The 18,708-nt window shown below is 44.0% G+C and overlaps 2 protein-coding genes across 19 annotated transcripts in view; one reads left to right on the top strand and one right to left on the bottom strand.

Annotated features, from left to right (window-relative positions):
- The window catches only part of SRGAP2 (SLIT-ROBO Rho GTPase activating protein 2), a 191,042-nt gene extending 189,604 nt beyond the window's left edge, over nt 1-1,438 (bottom strand). For 4 of the 7 annotated variants that reach the window (XM_083444265.1, XM_083444264.1, XM_083444261.1 and 1 more), the window contains exon 1: nt 1,180-1,296. The gene's annotated coding sequence lies outside the window, so the exon portion shown is untranslated. Of the gene's footprint in view, nt 1-1,139 lie in introns of all 7 variants that reach the window. The other 3 variants (XM_083444263.1, XM_083444262.1, XM_083444268.1) reach the window with 3 other exon arrangements.
- Nucleotides 49-13,499, top strand: FAM72A (family with sequence similarity 72 member A). Of its 12 annotated transcripts, none has more exons than XM_083444588.1 (5): nt 49-293; nt 2,665-2,760; nt 7,491-7,568; nt 8,781-8,905; nt 10,236-13,499. In XM_083444588.1, exons 1-5 carry the CDS (start codon nt 286-288, stop codon nt 10,328-10,330), a joined length of 402 nt encoding a protein of 133 aa, XP_083300714.1. In that variant the 5' UTR covers nt 49-285; the 3' UTR covers nt 10,331-13,499. The 12 variants fall into 12 exon arrangements, 11 of the variants coding, with proteins under 11 accessions (XP_083300714.1, XP_083300721.1, XP_083300716.1 ...); XM_083444595.1 differs by having other exon boundaries at nt 50-293; nt 2,375-2,760; XM_083444590.1 differs by having other exon boundaries at nt 50-293; nt 2,561-2,760.
- The last annotated feature ends 5,209 nt before the right edge of the window (nt 13,500-18,708 follow it).

The raw sequence follows: 18,708 nt of genomic DNA on the forward strand, positions 1-18,708 counted from the left end.
AAGCTGAAAACATTCAATTAGTTGGTTCAAGTGCTTGAGAATCTGGCATCTGCCACCCGCCCAATAGTCCCAAGCAAAACCAGAAGGTTTATCGAGTCCATAGCAAACCATTGCACATGGGTGGTGAGCTGTATTCAGCTTGGTGGATCACAGTAAGTGTACAGATCTGATCTACGGGAAGTTAGGAATCCAGCCCTGCCTTTCCTTCTTGGTGCTGCACTTTTCAGGGAGATGATGTAAAGAGGAAATGCATCAGACTAGGAAAAGGGTTTATGGCCTGGGAGGATGAGAAGGTAGGTATATTATTGTCTGGCAAGTAACACTAGATAACTAGCTTAATGGGGCAAGTGAATCCCTCTACAGGAGCTGCTCACCCAGAAATATTACCAACTAAGACCTATATTTGAGAAGGAGGAATACACTGCTATGGGACTATCTTCTGGGAATCAGAGTATCGCGAACTTAGTTCGGGAAGGATCCTCGCTCAGCCGCAGAGCACACGCTTCGTATGCCAGATGCTCTAGGTTCAATCCGCTGCGTCTCCAGGTAGGGCCGGGAAGGAAAGGTTCCCCCCTAAAAGCTGGGAGAGCCGCTGCCAGCTTGTGTCGACGCCGCTGAGCTTCGTAGCTTGGACCGACTGTCTGATCTGGAATGAAACCGCTTCTAGGCTCGTTTGCGAGCGCAGAGAATTGCCTTCTCCGGGGATGGCGTGAGGATCCCTTTAAAAAGAGCTGGGCTTCGACGGGGCTGTGGCTATTTGTGGAGGAATGCTTCTCCCTCGGGGCGAGTACGGGATGCAGGGAGTCCGGCTCCCCCCACCCCCCGCTTGCCGCAGTGGGGAATATTATGGGATGGATGGGACACCGACCCTCTCCCGGTGGACTCGAGCACGGGACGGCTCCAGCAGAGCGCCTGTGCTCGCTGCGGGCTACCAAGGGAACCAGGCAGACAAGACACACACGCGCGGGAAGAGTATTATAGGATGGAGACGGCTGCTGTACAGCCTTCTGGAAGGAGTGGGCTTCCTTGTGCTGGCGGGAGGCTAGCATTACACGAATTGCAGCCAAGTTGGAAAAGGCGGGCGGATCCCGCTAAGGGGATATTATGGGATAGGGGATCTACCGCAGGGAATCTGCCACGGGCTCACTCCGATTCCTCCGTCCCGGACGCGACTGTTACCTGCAGTGCTGCTGCCCGGACGGCGAGTCCTTTCCCCCCATGAGGCGCGTTCCTCAGGCCACCCGCTGCTCCCACGGTCCGCTCCCCTCCACAGCCCCGCTCCAGCGCCTCCGCCCATTCCACAGAGGAGCACCAATCGGGAAGGGAGGTTCCGAAAGCTGGCGGGCGCTCCAGCCAATAGCCGCGCCCCGCCTCCCTCCTTCCTCAGCCTCGGTCCCGCCACTTTTCCGTATTGGCACCGCCCACCCAGGACGGAGACGGGGCCACTCAGAATGCTCGGAGGGGACAGAAGTGGGTGGCGACCACGAAGGGGCGGGCCATGCAAATACGAGCCCCGTGTGGACCAATGGGAAGCAAGGGGGCGCGTCCCCATGCCCCGCACGTAGGTAGGAACGAGAGATGGTCAGTTTATCCAATGGCAAGCGGGGAGACATGGGTTGTTGTCTTTTTTACCAATCAGGTGCCGGAGGCGGGCCAGATTTCCCCCAATGGGAGGCAAAGCCACAGATTCAAACTGACAGGGGACTGGGAGGCGACGCGAGGTCTTGCTTCTGAGCATCCCTCGCGCACGTAAAGAAAGGAGCCGTCCAGGTTGGGGTCGCTGGCAGGAGGCAGGGGGAATCCGGAGTCAGTCAGTGAGTGGCTGAGGTGGAATTAAAGAATCCTAAATTGGGGGCAGTAGGATTAATTGGGAGGCGGGCATGTTTCTTGGTTGGCGAGGAGGGAATGATAAGAAGGACCCCGGGGTGTAGGCAGTGAAATAAAGCAGAATTAGCACTACTGCAGGTGCCACATAACACCCGTTCCGCATTTGTAAGAACTATACCGTTTAGTGCTGGCAGCACCTACACTTTGAAACTCCCTGCCAATTGATATCAACCAGGTGCTTTCGCTGTATTCCTTTCGCGGCAAGCTAAAATAGTTCTTGTCTGCGCAAGCCTTCACAGATGCTTAGAAATGCCTGGTGTGGATTTCAATCAGTTCTAGCATTTTAACTTTTTGAATGTTTTAAAATATCGGAAATTTTTCTTGATTTTACTATCTTATCTTTTTGTATATCACTTTTTTCTTTGCAATCAAGGGGCGTATAAATTTGAAGAAATAGATAGTAACTAAATAAGGGAAACAGACTTGGATTGGGGGGGGGAGAAAATCTCCCTCAATTTAATAATTAATATTGTTTAATGCTGATTAGGTAGCTTCCAGTAGAAGGTTGCACGGACCATCACCACACTTGATAAGGGCTTTAATCTGTGTGGGTAACAAGGAACGAAGAGGGTTGGTAGTCAAAGCTGATAAACTAAGAGTGCCAGTAAGTCCTGTGGGAGAGAAAGACCTTGCTGGCCCGGGAAGACAAATTATTTTTCTACCCTACTGAAAGAAGCACAGGGGCACCCTGGAATCTCCTCTGGATCATACTGGCCTTGCCATGTCCACCAGCAGCTGCAGTTTTGCAGACAGATGTGTGACTGTGCTGTGCTGCAGGTTTTGCCAGCAAGTGCTAAGTTCCCGGGGCATGAAAGCTGTTCTCCTGGCTGACACAGAGACAGATCTCTACTCCACAGACATCCCTCCCACCAGGTGAGTCAACACAAGGAGACTCAGAGAATCTTGAATTGGCTGTAATTTTCTGTTCCACAGTAAGTATTTTGCTTGGCATCTCTCACACATTTTTTTAAAAAACATCAACTTCAAGGATATACAGTGGTACCTCGGGTTACAGATGCTTCAGGTTACAGACGCTTTAGGTTACAGACTCCGCTAACCCATAAATAGTACCTTGGGTTAAGAACTTTGCTTCAGGATGAGAACAGAAATCGTGCTCCGGCGGCACAGCGACAGCAGGAGGCCCCATTAGCTAAAGTGGTACCTCAGGTTAAGAACAGTTTCAGGTTAAGAACGGACCTCCAGAATGAATTAAGTTCTTAACTGAGGTACCACTGTACTTCCATTGTGCCTGAACCATAGATCTGCTTTAGATCTAAGATCCAGTTTTGGTGGTCTTTCTCATTCTTAACTCGGTATAGTGTAATGGTTAAGGTGCTGGACTAGGATCTGGCACACAAAATTCAAAGTAGCCATAAAGGCAAACCTTGGGCCAGTCACTGTCTCTTGACCAAATCTACCTCACAGGGTTGTTGTGAGGTTGAAAAGGGCACAGGAAGACCCCTGTATGCCGCCTTGAGCTAGGAGGAAAAGTGGGGTATAAATGCAATAAATAAAAATAGTACTAATGAAGGGTCTTGGCAGAATACACTACACTACAATCACCTAAATTGATCTGAGAGGTTGCTGATGCTGTGGCTGCTATCCTAACTCACATGTGTGCATGGACTATGAAAAGAGGTATGTCTTAACCTTTTCTGTCCTTCTGGGTCTTTCATGCACTCATGTGGCATACAGCCCTTATAATATCTGCCATAATGTAGGAAAGTATTTTCGTTTTGTAAAAACGCAGAAGCCAAGACTTGAGGTCAAAATAAAATATTCAGAACATGGGCTTTCTAAAGCAGGCCTGCACAACTTCTGTTATGTTCAGCTCTGGAAATCACAGCAGCCTGTGTAGTCTGTCTTCCTTAATCATCTTAAATTATGAAAGCGGGGCATGATTCTAATATTAGAATAGCACCACCAACGCTGTAACAGTAGGAGAACTTAGTGGCAGTATGCTAGAACTGTCACTTTCACTTCTCTTAATAGTCAGTTTCTGGTCTACAGTATTTGTTGTGGTAACAGTCAAAAGCACAATGGGGGGTGTTGTATAAACCACAGGAAGACATAGTATCTGCTTTCCTACATCCTCAGTGATGGTGAATCAAAGTGCAACTTTCAAACGAGAAAAGGAAGGAAGGAGTGTTGGAAGAAGGCGGCAAGTTTCATTGGTGACAACATTAATATAATGTACATATAGGAAATCATAATCATATTTAATCAAAACTTCTTAAGGGAACCCTAAACTAATGGAACTTTTGTCACAGAGAGCTAGTGCCATCAGCGTGCCTTACTCAAGCTTCAGCAATATGGTTGCACATTCAGTAATTCATATGGATAAAAAGATGGCCTATACTTGGGGGTAGAAGGCTTAATGTTTCTGACAAATCATAGAATAATAGAATCATAGAGTTGGAAGGGACCCAAGGGCCATCTAGTCCAACAACGTAATGCAGGAATCTTAGCTAGATCATACATGACAGGTGGCCACCCAACCTCTTATTAAAAACCTCCAAGGAGAGTCCACCACCTTATGGGAATCTGCTCCACTGTCAAACAGCTTTTACTGTCAGAAAGTTCTTCCTGATGTTTAGTCAGAATCTCCTTCCTTGTAACTCGAATCCATTAGTGTGGGCAACAAGGACCAAAGAGGGTTGGTGGTCCTACCCTCCAAAACCAGAGAAAACAAGCTTTCTCCTTCTTCCATCTGACAGCCCTTTAGAATCTAAATTTTACTATCATTATTAACTGAGTTCCCAGAGAGTAAAATGGTCAGCCAGTACTGCTGGTAATTTATTTGAGAAGATATACAACAGGCACCCCCAACCTTCGGCCCTCCAGATGTTTTGGACTACAATTCCCATCATTCCTGACCACTGGTCCTGTTAGCTAGGGATCATGGGAGTTGTAGGCCAAATCATAGGGCAGGCCTCAGGTTGGGGATGCCTGATATACAAGGCCAAAGGGAACTCCACTTGGCTTTCAGGTGGGTAGAACTGGAAATTTATTATTGTTTAATATATACATAGGAATCTGTGTTATATGGACTCAAAAGAGATGAACAGACGTAGAAGACATTGGTCTAGCTCAGTATTGTCTACACCAAGGTAGCCAACTCTGATTAGCCCCAGGCAGCATGGTCAGTGGTCACAATGAGAGGGCATCTGGAACACAGTTGGTCAACACCGGTCTATAAGGATGGGCAGTGGCTATCTAGGGTTTCAGAGTCTTTCCTAGCCCTACCTGCATATGCTGGGGAGTGAACCTGGGATCTTTCTTCTGCATGAAAAGCTTGTGCTCTAGTACTGAGCTATTATTTCTCCTGCCCCATACATAATAGTTGTATATCAGTGCTCTGGGAAATGTACAGATTTCAAGAGAGCAAATATAAAATCAAAGAGTAAAATAATTTTGAACTGCAAAGTGTAAAACGAGTTGTTAAAAATGGCACAAAACAGCTTGAAATTAAAAGTCTTCCAAAAGCCAACATCAAGATTCATTCAATACAAGTAAATATATATTTTAATCAAATGACAGAAATGTTTCTTAGCTGAGACTTTCCCCACACTTCAATATTATATGGTATAAATGTTAAGTAACTGACAAAACCTTAATTGAATTTATTCTGTGTGGTTACAAATGGCATTTCTATGATAATGTTGAACAATGAAACAATGCTGACTATTGCTATTACAGAAATGTGTTAATGGAATTCAGCAAACCTCTTACTTCAAACTGAGATATTAAAAGGAAAGCTATGTTTTAGTGCCTCGGGAAATTATTTATCATGATTGGTTTCTTTATAATGTAATAATTGATTAGCATGGCAGCTGCGGGTACTGTACTCTGTTAGGGCTGAGCGGTTAAGGGAGAGCTTAAGTGTTGAGAAGCATCTACATTTTGAAACTCTAAATAAAAAATGGCAACACTATAACTGACTATTGGTCGTAGCTGCTTGCCACCTGAATCCTATCTACCATGGCAACTCCCAGGGATAGTTTTTAATTTTCTGTCTAATATAGATCAGCTCTGGGAAGAGGTCTGTTTGCTGTGAATTATACAGAAAAACTGTTTAATCCTGTCAGGAATGCAGTAATGATCAGACTGCTTCATTTGTAAGCAAAGGAACACACATCCAAGAGCAAACACAGATTAATGGTTGTTGAAAACTATTCAGTTGCAGGTGCCGATGGAATGATTGGTTGTCGCTTCCTCTGTTGTACAGGATGCTGTCGGCACTCTTAATAAGTCTTCTACACCTGTTCATCTCATTCTGTTGCTATGATTCATGGCTAGCAATAGGTAAAGTGGCTCTGGGCTGCAACGCTGATGGAATGGTCACGCTTGGCTGTAGAGCCCACATCTCCCTCTGCTTCATCATGAGAAGCAGAAACAAAATTGCTGTATTGAGTAACAAATATCAACAGACTAATTCTTGGACAGAAGCTCTATGGTAACATATTGCAGTGGTTGGTACTCTTCCACCTGGCTGGCTACACCAGGAGGCTGGGTCACACAATTTGGAGATGTTTTTAGGGTTGAAGCAGACTAATCTATTGTTACTAAAGAGCAATAGTGATTCTCTTTGCTATTGTGGAATGATCACAATGGCTTGAACTACAGGGTTCAAGCTGTTTTTGAAGGCAGTTTTGACCTCTTATCTGATTTGCTCCTTTTGCAAGCTTAGGCAACAATCCTGAAACCTCTTACTGTCATGTGGTGCAATCCTTTAAACTAATGGAGCTTTTGTAGGAAAATTTGCTTCAGAACCAGGCCCACTTTGGAAGAAAATTGCTTTCTTACAATGTGATCTTATGCATGTTTAGTTGGAAGTAAATGCCACTGAGTGGGCTGGAATTTGTTTTCTGGTAAATATGAAGAGGATTATAGCCTGATCCAAACTTTCCCTTTAACCACTTACCTAGTCAGGTGGGAAGACTGCTAAGAGGCACAAGGATAGAGCACTTTGTCTGTCCCTCCAGCAACCCCCTGTATTTCTGCCTGTGAAGGACACTTGGACTCTTCCATGCCGAGCACAGAAAGAAGGGGGGGGCACTGCTCCCTGTCCCTCTCTGTCTCCTGCAGCTCCCTACACTACTACGCAGAGTGTCGAGTGGTGACCATTGGCCATGTTTCTTGAGGCTGATAAGACTTGGAATTCATTAGCATCTCGTGGTCCAAGAGTTGCCCCTCCTTGCAACATAGGAGCCAATAACGAATGCCTCTTGTCTTAATTAGAGGGAAACAGCATTTCATATAAGTCACGGGCACCACAACTTTATAGGGGTTGCTAAAGTGTTTTCTCCAACAGGCAACTCAGCTCGATCATTTTTGAAGAGACAATGCAAGGAAAAGACTACCTATCAAAACTCATTAAACTAAAAGCTGGATCAATGTACAGTTATGTCGTATATTGCCTTGCTTACAATGGCTGTTAGCAAAGAGAGGTTTACAATGGCTGTTGGCACATATAGATTTGTAAACTAACAATAAACAAAGGGAATAGCCTTCTGCTGGAACTTTTATTGCTACAATACTTCACATTGTGAAACTGTGATCAAGTTCATTTTTAACTACCTACAGTCTATTTCTCCCCCCAGTACTGTTGGCTTCATTGGAAACTGCTATTTCACAGAAATCTGCAAATGTAAACTGAAGAATGTGGCCTGTTTGAAATGGTAAGTAAGTAATGCTGCAGTTTAACTTAGCATAGTGTTTTGAACAGCTGTGCGGCCGCTACCTCTTCATTCACTTGTGTGCACGAGCCTGAAGTGAACCTGATTATCTAACATTCGTTTGAATTTAACTATCAATCATCACAGAAATCCTTGGCTGACAATGTCCAGGATAAATTCCAGCAATAAAATGGTTGGCATAAAGAGCTCCCAAATTTACTTGGGATGACTGGACTATTCTGATATCCTCAGGATTTCCAAAACTATGGTAGTACAAAGCAGAATAGGTTATTGGCATGTATTATCTTCACCCACCTTTCTCCTGGCTTTCATTCTGTGCTTTAATAGCAGGCAGACAGGCAGAAATGTGGCAGGTGAAGTTTTTCATTATGCAGAGATGGAAGGAGTTTTTCCTCCCTAATTTCTGCATGTCAGTATGCTGTTGATGGAACAGGGACAGGGTTAAAATAGGGACGGGGCAGTAGTAACTGAAATACATAAACCCAAAGGAATTTGACTACAATACCACACACATCAAGGTAACTAGATTGCCAGTGGGGCAGAAGATAGCCATCTCTGTGGCCGCTTATTAGATATTCATGAAACAGCACAATAATTAGCAAATCATGATTTTACCCTGTGGCTTGTGTCCCCCACCCCCAAATCAGAGAAATTGTAGAGAAGTTCAGTATAGATTCATATCTATTCAATTTTCTTTAATTTAATGGCTTTTATTCTAAAAATCTAACTATCAGCTATCGTAAAATGGTCCTGGTTTTAGTCATCTCTGTATGAATTTGTCATGACATCAATAATCATTCTATCCCATGCTTTCTAGAGCCACAGGGATCAGTAGGTCAGTATTTTCCCATTTTTGTGATATGAGGTGAGCTTATGTTCTGTAAAATAGGTTTTATATTTAAGAACAGGCAACATCTGTTAATACATTCATAATATAGATGCCCATTTGGGGGTTAAAAAGAAAGTTTCAGGCTGAACACACAGGCTATTTCTGGACTGTTTCCCAAAGGCATCTTGCTCAGTATTTAGTCAAACATTCACAACTAGTTTTACTGGATGGGGTGGGATCCTGTTTTATTAACTTGTTGTTTACCATGAGGACATTCATTTTACTGTTGATTTTAGAGCTTACTCTTCTGTCTACTCTTTCACCTAAGAACCTGTGTGTCAGATACTCTTTGTTTGCTTTTCTAGTGGGAATGTCGTAGGATACCATGTGATCGCTCCATGCAAACCTTGTTTGCTGTCCTGCAACAATGGGCACTTCTGGATGTTTCACAGCCAGACTGTTTTTGGAATCAACAGGCTCGATTCTTCCGGTATGGAAAATTTCATTCCACGCACAAAGTTTATTGTTCTTATCCCCTTGGAGTGTTCTATTCCAAAGCTTGTACTATGGTGAATTGGGTGCCTCTTAGAAAATGTATACCAAGAGAGTTAGACATACTTCAGGCTTGTTGGACCTACTTTAATTTTTATTAAAAGGTCAGCATACTCAAGGGTTTTATACACTTCCAAGTTAAGGAACAGGGTGCCTCTGAGCACAAGCACTCAGCCCAGGAATTTGTTTTTAGCACCAGATCTGAGCTCACAGTTCATAAAATAGCAATCCAAAGGGGGAAAGCATGAATTAAAAAGAAGTGATAAATACTCAGGCAAAAACCATCTTGAACTGCCATGTTTGAGAACAAGGCCTCAGATATATAACAGAAGCATAGAATCATAGCGCCATAGTCTCATTTCTGAGCAACAGTGTGCAGATCTGAGTGGAGTGGGAGGCCAACCAACCAGAAGAGTCTCTCAGGTATACTTGCCTGGAGTCAGCATCCAAAGTCTGGTCCATTCCTATCTTTTAACAGGGGTGAGGAAAACTTTTGGTCCACCAGATGATGCTGAACTACAACTCCCATCAGCCCTGGCAAGTCGGGCCAGTGGCCTAAGTTGGCAGGAATTGCAGCTCAGCAACATCTGGAAGGCCAACGGTTTCCCAAACCTGTTTTAACAGGAAAAAAGAGGAGATTTTGGTAGTTGTTGCTCTTCAAAGCTCTTCCGCTTTGTGACATAAGAAGCTACAACTTGCTGAAATTCTCTTATATCAGGGTTGGGGAACCTCAGGCACAGCGACTGAATGCAACCACCCATGCCTATCTCTGGCCTTCAGGACTCTCCACAAAGTTGACCCATGCCCTTCTTGAGTACTTTTGCCTGGCTGGAAATCAGCTGTGATAATGGATGGTTTGTAAAACCCTCTGGCTTTTGTATGGCTGGAATGTAGCTTAATGTGTAAAGGGTAAGATTTGCAGTCATTTTACCACCCACTTTTGCTTCACTGCCCCACCCACCACTAGCATTAATTAGGCCCTCAGAAGGTTGTTATAAGGGGACATGGCCCTCGGGCTACAGAAGGTTCCCTACCCCTGGTTTATAGGAACCTAGATGCTGGAAGGTTGACCAGCCCTGCTCTAGAATGTGGTATTTAAATACAGAGGTGGAATTATAGGCTTAAATTGCATGTTCATGTTACTTTGTTTATTAGCCTTTATCTATGGCTAGGGTTGTAGTTTCCTTCTGCAATGTGTTTTGCTTCATTGGCATGAGATCCTGGTCAGAGAGAGTGCAATGGAATTTTTTTTACCTTTACTTTTTAAGGTACAAACTTACTGCTTTGGGGCAACTTGCCAGATTCAGAGGAAAGCGCGGATGAAGACACGTCCAGCATCTCTGAAGACGAGTACATCCGATAAATGTCATCAGCAACGTGCTGCGTGGTGCGCCTCTCACACTGACAAGAAACACGATGTGCAAATCCCAGCAAGGCAGAGGGAAAGCACTTCAAAGGGTAATAATACCTGTGGACCTTACACCGTCTGATCTGCTGGGCATCCTGTTGTATAGGACGACTAGGATTTGAAGGTCAAAAGGCAGCCCTTGCTCCCTTTCCAGAGAGCTACCCACCATCAGTATGCCCCCCTGGCTTCCGCAACTGCTTGCTATTGCCCTTGTCCTACAGGATGGCGTTTATGTACAGAAGATCAAGGAACGAGCTCCACATCGCCATCACTCATGGTTGCACTAAAAAAGGGCTGGAAGTGACACGGTGGTGTTTGATGCGGCAAGTTATCTGTTGGCCTGCATGACTCCTTTTCCCTGTTTTGCTGGCTGAGTCAGGGGTTGTGCATGGCCTCTCTTTAGGAACCACAGTTAATGCTGCTACAGAGCGCCGGCAGTGAATACTGACTCTGTGCTGTTGGCTGCCTTCCAGAATCCCATGTTTGCATAACATATTGGGAAGCTCTTAAATCTAGGTATTTCTGCTTCCCTTGTGCAAGCGCAGCACAATGTTTGGTTCTGCTCAAAGGCCAGATTTCGAGGAAACCTACTGAATAGCTTTTTCTCTGCCAGCGCACATACGGCCAACAAGTGTGAGGACATCGCCTGGGAACTGGCATGCTTCCCTGCTCCTGATGGAAGGAGAAGATGCAAAGACATGCTAACAAAAGAAAACAGAGACCCCAGCTTCTGGACCTGCAGATATCCCCTTTAATGCGTGCAATCAAGAAACAAAGAGGCTTAAAAGAACAGTGTCCAAGCGGCAGCATTTGTAACTGTGTTTGCCCGTTTCTCCAGTTGTTCACAAGAAGAAACGAGCAGTGAGAGTGACGCTGAAAGAGAATGTAGTAAATGCAGGGCCAGGTTAAAAAAAAAATTCCTTCTGGTTTCTCTACTGCTGGCACAAGAGTATTCCCTATGTAGCTAGTGGCACAGTGCCTTCTGGAAAGAAGGTAGTAACCAGGCATGGCTTGAATTGCATCTAGCCAGTAGTGCACTGAAGTCTAAAGTAGCAGAAGCAGCTAAGTAGCCGCAGGTAGAACATTACGCTTTTTCAGAATGATGTAAGTGTTATCTGGAGCATGATTTTTTTTAAAGTGTACTAATATCCTCTTTGGAAGAAGGAAAAAATATGAGAATTTTCAAGCTGTGTTGATACTTTCAGCACACTAGTTTATAGGGCACTTTAGGGCCTGGTGCAGATCCAGAATCTTTGCTGTGGTGAGCCTACAACTCTAGTCCCCACATTGCTTTCATTCACTTGAATGGAGCTTGTCATAAGTTCAGGGAGCAGATTATTCCAAATGCTTCCTGGATTTTGCTGGTGCTGTTGGTGTTAGCAAGATAACTTGGGGAAGATGGTCTGAATGAATGAATTTCCAGAAGTTGGTTATGTTTTTACATTTTCTTGGTGCATAGGTGTGATCATTATGTGAAACCCTCCAAAAGTTATAGACTGACTCAGTCATTCATAACAGTGGAAGTGTCTGCTAGTAAGTGGTGCAGTGAGGTAATGTAGACTTTCAATTTAATGAGTGTTCTCTCTCTCTCTCTCTCTCTCTCTCTCTCTCTCTCACACACACACACACACACACACACACACACATGCTTTGGATCGGGGTGGAGAACCTCCAAGCCTCCAAATCTGGTCCTCATAGTTCTCTAGGTCACAATTCTCACTTTTACACTGATTATTTTTGCATGGTTGGTATGCGTCCTTGAACTCAGATGCCTCCTGCTTTTCAAGGTAGATGATAGAGAAGTGTGTGTGTGTGTGTGTGTGTGTGTGTGTCTGTCTAGCCCACTGCACAAAAGTAACTTTTACATTTGTTGTTCCTCCCATTTTTGCTGCTGGCCTCAGCCACCACTAGCAGGTCGCCTCAAAGGGAACAAGGCCTTCAGGCTGAAAAGGGTTCTCTATTCTTGTTTTCTATGGTGTAAATTACTTTGCTTACTTCAAAATGTGGTACGCCAGCCCTGCTGTACTTTCTATGAGCCCTTCTGCTCATTCTGCTGAGTGAGGGCCTCACCTTCTGCCCCAAAATGCCTCCCTGGCAACCCCTTTGCTACCAGTTTGCAGCAGGTTCAAATGTCTATCAGCTATACAAACTGTATATAGTAATAGTCGGTGTGCTGTGTGTATTCTGCGGTTCCACAAGAACAGAATTCAGTATCTGGAGATTCTCACCTTTTATTTATTTTTAAAACTGCCTTCTAGCTGTTAAGGCTTCCAATATAAGCCTGGTGAAATCTCTGGTGCCAAAGCAGGGGGCTTAAGCTGTTGCTTTCCTCCCAGCCAGCAGAAGCAAAGCAAATAGTGAGCATTGTTTACCCAGGTTATGGAACTCAACTTCTCTTGGAACTGACTTCAGTTTAATACCAACTTATTTAAAGCACAAAATATTTGCAGCTTTAATAAGAGCACCCTTTGTATACACAAAATCTGCTAAGGTAACACCTGTCCTAAAAAAATCACAAAATTCACTCTGAGAATGTGTTTTAAAGTGAGAAATTGACTTAAAATGTCAGAAAGATCAAGACCTTCAGTTGTAAAATAAGAAAGGCAAAAAGTGGGGGAAAAGCATTCCCAACAAATCAGTTGTGCAGTAGGATCCTGACCATGTTTACTCAAAAGTAAGACCTACTGAGTTCAAAGGACATTGCTCCCTACTAGTAAATGAGTTTAGGATCAGGTGACACCCGAATGGGGTATGGGTAACTGCAGAACATTATGGAAGGGAAGCTCAATGCACCACTGCCAGATTTAAGTGGCAGCTAAGTATTTTGAAGAACATCTAGCTTAGCCATTAGAACAATTGCATTTTGTTTATTCGTTGTGTGTGTGTGTGTGTGTGTGCGTGCGCGCGCGCACACACACACACACACACACACAAACAGTGAAAAAGCAGCACCATGTGTTACTTAGTTAAGCACAAATATTAAAAATCCTGTGATTCTTGTAGCTACCCTAGGACATAAAGATTATAAACACCTGTTACTTTGTTCAATGTTTGCACTCAGCATCTCCTGAAAAGAAGCCTCAAATAAACAAGCAACACCATGCACATCTGATGCAGAATGTGAGACTTTGGCAGTGGAGTATTATTTTTATTCTACGAATTGGGAAGTAGAGGTGTAGATCTATGGAACCAGGGGAGCAATGACCCTCTAGATGCTGTTGCACTCCAATTCTCGTCAGGCCAGTATGACCAGTGATCAGGAGTTGGTGGGAGCTAGAGTCCAGCAACACCTGGAGAGCTATGGATCCCACCACCCCACCTAACCCTAACCCTTGCTCTAAAGCAACTTTCAGAACATATGCTGGACCTTTAAAAGGAATCATGAGTGTCTTCACATGGAAGCATTGTGTAGGGTTCAGCCATCCATGCCAGAAGTATTGGAGAGGGCCTAGGTTCAATCAACAGCATCTGTTGTCAAATGATCTGGAGTAGCAGGGCTGTGAAAGACAGCAGGCAGTGCTGGGCTAAATGGACTTACAATCTGATTCACTATGAGAGCTTAATGGGTGCTTGTAAAAGATAAGAAACAATTTTGGGAAACCATCTGGGTTGTGTAAGCAAAGTGTTGCAGGCAAAGGATGATAACAAGCCTTCCAAACTCCACGGATAATCGGATGCTGCATAAGAAGAAAAATCCAATGAGAAAATTAGGGTGCAATCTTAAGTCCTTGTCTATGCATTAACACTATTGAATACATGGGCCTTACCTCTGAGTAAACCTGTATTGGATTGCGCTGTTAGAGGTACTCCAAACGAAAAAGAAAGTGTGCATGATTCAACAGAATCCATGACTCAAAAGTGCTTAGTTCAGCTGAATTATGTCTCTTAAGTTTAGCTCTTGCCGGTCTGTCTGCTGTCAAGCCACCCCAATTATAACACTGCTTTGATCTAAGATGCACAAGGCTAATATTCACTAAAGTTTCGGTAGTAATATTAAAATACAATGTGGGCATAAGCAATAAACTGATTTATTTGTTGTCCGTCATACTGCAAGGTAATAGTTCATAAATTTTCAGCATAGTGTTGATTAAATTACTTTTCATTGTACAGGCCCTAATCCTGCTGTGAATGCAACTGGTTGTGTATGTTATATTTATAAATGACAATATTTGAGCACAGGGAGGTCAAAGTAATGCTGTTTGTTGAACTCCAAAAACCCGAATACATAAACTACTATCGAAAGTGTGTGTGTGTATGTCGCTAAAACAAGGCATGCAGGCATATATGCATACTTTTCTTGTTGCAGTGGAGAAGAAGAATCAAATAACTGTCCTCAGAATTTCATGGGGGGGGGGGGAAATATCCTGATTCTGCACCTGCTTAAACTAGAGCCCCCCCCCCTCTCTCTCTCACACACACACAGAGTGAGCACATACATACAAACAAGTGGCCTATTTGAGACAATGTGAAATGCAGAGGCTTGCCGTACCCAAATTGGATGGCATGAGAAGAGCCATATAAAATCTGAATTCCAATAAAAGCAAGTGCACTTGCTTTCCCTCAGGTCTGATTTAAGGTGCCGCACACTTGTGTGCAACAATATCAGTGTTACTGGTGATGCATTCTCTTTTCTTTTCTATGATGCATTATTCAACACCAAGCGTAGCTGGCTGCACAGGTTGAACAGAAGGAAGGAAGAGGGGAAAAGTCACAGCAAGACAACGATAAATCATTTCAGCTTCTTCCCAAAAGGAACTGTGTTAAGAAGGGGGAGGGATCATATCAATTCCCCCCATTTTTTCAGTATAATTTAATGTATAACCTCTAAAAAGCATACGCTGAGCACATGTATTGGTTTCCACTGAAACGCAGCCATTGCTGTGATACAAGAGGCCAGCTCACGAATGCCACATTGCAAGGACACCGGAACAAAAGGCTGCCTGTAATAATTAATGATGCCTTTTTCTGCCTATGAGGCAAGCTGAGTGTGATGGAATTAAAACCTACAGCAACTAGAACTGGACTCTCACTCTTTAGCCCACTAAAATTGCACCTGGCCATCTGGCTGCATGTTATCCAAGAGGATGACTTTGAACAGTAGAGCCTTCCATAAATGCAGGATCCATGATGCAGTGCTATTATGCAGGCAGCAGTATGTCCATATCTTGCTGTAGGCAAATAGCTCACTCACATGTGTGGTTTCTGTTTGAAAGAGGACACGGGTGTGGGGGAAGGGTGGAAAGTGTTCTAACAGGCATGTTTTGTCTGCTCTTCCCATGAACTCTATAACCAGCTTGCCAAAAGCAGCAGCCACATCTCAATGGTATCTTGTGTGCAAACATTCCTAAGTCTTTCATCAATGCTCCTTGTCAAAATGTATGCTTTAAACTAAAAGTGGTTGCACTCCTCATTGATTTCTTTTACTCAAACGGAGCTAATTTTGGACAGCAGTAAAAGAAAACAAGATGCCCAGGTCTGGACTCTTCAAAAGAAATCTCACGCTTCATGTGGTTTTGGCAGCTGTTTGCCCATCATCTGTGGTTCTTCAAAATACTGACAATTTGATGTCTCTGGGTAACATCATACTCCAGGAAAATTAGCTCAAAATGTCTCCTACTGGCTTCCATCTGTATGTCGGTGTACACAGGAACTTGTACGTAAGCTTGAGAAGCCAGGAGCTTTCTCAATAAGGAAGCATCATGCTGCTTCTCTCCAACAACACAATTCTTTTAAAGTTCATATTAAAACCCTACTGAACATTACACTTCACTATTTCCTCAATTATGCCTCCTTTAATCACATTCCGATACCGGATGCAACCCCGCAAATTGTATAAAATGTGTGCACGTCATTCTTTCAAGGAACCTAGAACCACAAGATGTGCATGAGCATGACCACAGATTTCCAGAGCACAATTGCACCTACCGATCTGTCTATTTAGATGTATATTGGTGAGTAGGGGCTTATGTATGCACACACACACACACACACACACACTCTCACACTCGGGGAAATTGCATTAAAACAAAAGTCAATACCAAGCCCCCTTCAAGTGCCACTCATTTAAGAGGGCAGCACAGATATGAAGGGGCTGCTGGGCCATTTGTTTAACCCCCCTCTGAGGATGCACAGCTCCTGCTGGCCCCTCACCTGCTGATGTTTGAATCAGGAAGTCTTTTCTGTCTATGTAAGCTGCCTGCATGATTTAAAACCCTGTTACTAAAACACATGGGGAACCACTAGGAAGAGAAAAGGCTCCTTGCTTTAGACATTTATTCTTCAACGGGTGAGGGGTTGGGAGATGCTGCGCATCTTTGGTGGTGGGCTAAACAAATGGCCCTGGAACCTATTTACATGAGTAGCATGCACAGAGTACTCTAGCTGAAAGCAAGCCACTGATGTCATTGTCTGTTGTACTCAGTGGAATTGGCTGTAGTAGTGGATAGATTTGTTATAGAATAGGATCTACTAACCACATGCCTGAAGGTATTCATTCATCTTTTCTCAGCTTTGCTCCTACTGGTGGAAGATGTACCAACAGACAGCCAAGATGGTGGAGAAAGTATTGGACTAAGTTTAGGGAACGTACAGTCTTACATTTGGGAGGGAACTGCCTCAAATGTCTCCCCCTCCAGCAAGCACAATGAGAATATTACTGCTTCCCCCTGTGACATCAGCGGAAATACACCAATTCCCACCCCCACCTCACACCTATTTGCATGTGTACCAATGGACAGGGCATCAGGGCTTTGTTTGTTCCAGAGCTTAGCATCAGCATTTATTTTCAGTGCCATGGTCTGTTCCTGAAAGGCAAGAGGTGTTACTGAACAGATTCGGATCGTTGTCACTAAGAGGGAGCCTCCACACAACCAGGATGAGAAGAGTTTCCAGATCAGATGTTTCTGTTTCCAGACAGACCTGAGCCTCAGCATTTCTTCTTTAGAAATTAAGTACTCATTAAGAAGGAATGTGGCCATACTTTCACCACCAACCCAGCTATTCAATACACACTTCCACCATTTGGTGGACATTTTGATAGGAGTAAAACCACAACTTGGAGCCTTTGGATCGCAGTGTCCAGTAGCTGAAATGAAGCATGACACAGTTTTATGGGGGAAGAGTGAATGGAGGGCAGACTGCAGAGATGGGTGGGTAACCCTGAGACTTTCTTGTTCTGTCAAAAGAATCAGCCTGAGATTTATTCACACCTTCAAAAATTAACCTGATGTGCTTAAAGAGAGGGTGGGTCTTGAAGCAAAAAAACATATGGGCTCTCCCTTTTTTCGCCTGCAGAGGATGGGAGAGGCTCCCCTGTGCAGAGGCAGTGAAGTCTGGGCACGTCAGTCTGTCAGATTTATTTATTCAGTCACCCAGACTGGAGTAGTTGCTTTTATCTTAGCAGACAACTGTTCCACCTAGTTGAGGTAATTCTTCCTGCTATGAGGAGTGCCCACAAATACGTTCGTAAGCCAAATGGCAGCTTCCCCAATAAACAAATCCCTGTTCATGTCCAGCATGCTCTCAGCTGATGCGTGAGATTTGACCATTTCTGACATGCTGCACTGTCATTTGATGTCATAAGAGAAGAAGCTAGGGCAAGGTTGGCCAATTGGTGTTATATTTGCCAAAGCACCTGTAGTTCTTAAATGTCTGAGGCAGGTCCCCAATAGATAGCAATCCTTAATATGGGATGTTGTGTCCAACCGAGTTCTACTCAGAGTAGATTCAGATTGAAATTGATGGACCTTGGTTAGTCATGTTGATGGTGATCAAGGGAAGGATGAGGACTCATTGCTGGAGAAGAAAAACGGGCTAAGCGTAAGCCAAAGGACAACAGCTGAACCAAACATTGCCAGTGTTGTGAAACACCATAGATGAGCAGTGGCTAACCCAAGGCCTTCCATATTTTGCTGGACTCCCAACTCCCATCATTCCTGACCACTGAGTGTGCTGGCTGGCTCTGCGATAGTCCAACAATATCTGGAAGGCACCATGTTGGCTACACATGTGTCACAGATGCACTATAAGCAAGAAGTATTTATCAGCCATTTACTTTAATATTAATAATCAACCAGCTATATTTGTTATTCTTTCTGGCTTATGCTGTCCATTCCTTGCACAGATTTGCAACTATGGCCACACCTTGTTTCTGTTGCTGAATGGTAGGGAGGCTTGCTTAGCACCTTCATGACATATCTTTAGGCACCAGGCAAAAAGGTTTCTCTTCAACCAGGCCTTTGGCTAATTAACATTCTACAAATTTTTAAATATTTTTTCTGGGAGGGTAGTTATTGGTTTCTTTGTGTTTTATTATGTATTTTGTGTTCTCATTT

The sequence above is a fragment of the Podarcis tiliguerta genome, assembly GCF_965153285.1.
Source record: "Podarcis tiliguerta genome assembly, chromosome: 6".
Lineage (NCBI taxonomy): Eukaryota > Metazoa > Chordata > Lepidosauria > Squamata > Lacertidae > Podarcis > Podarcis tiliguerta.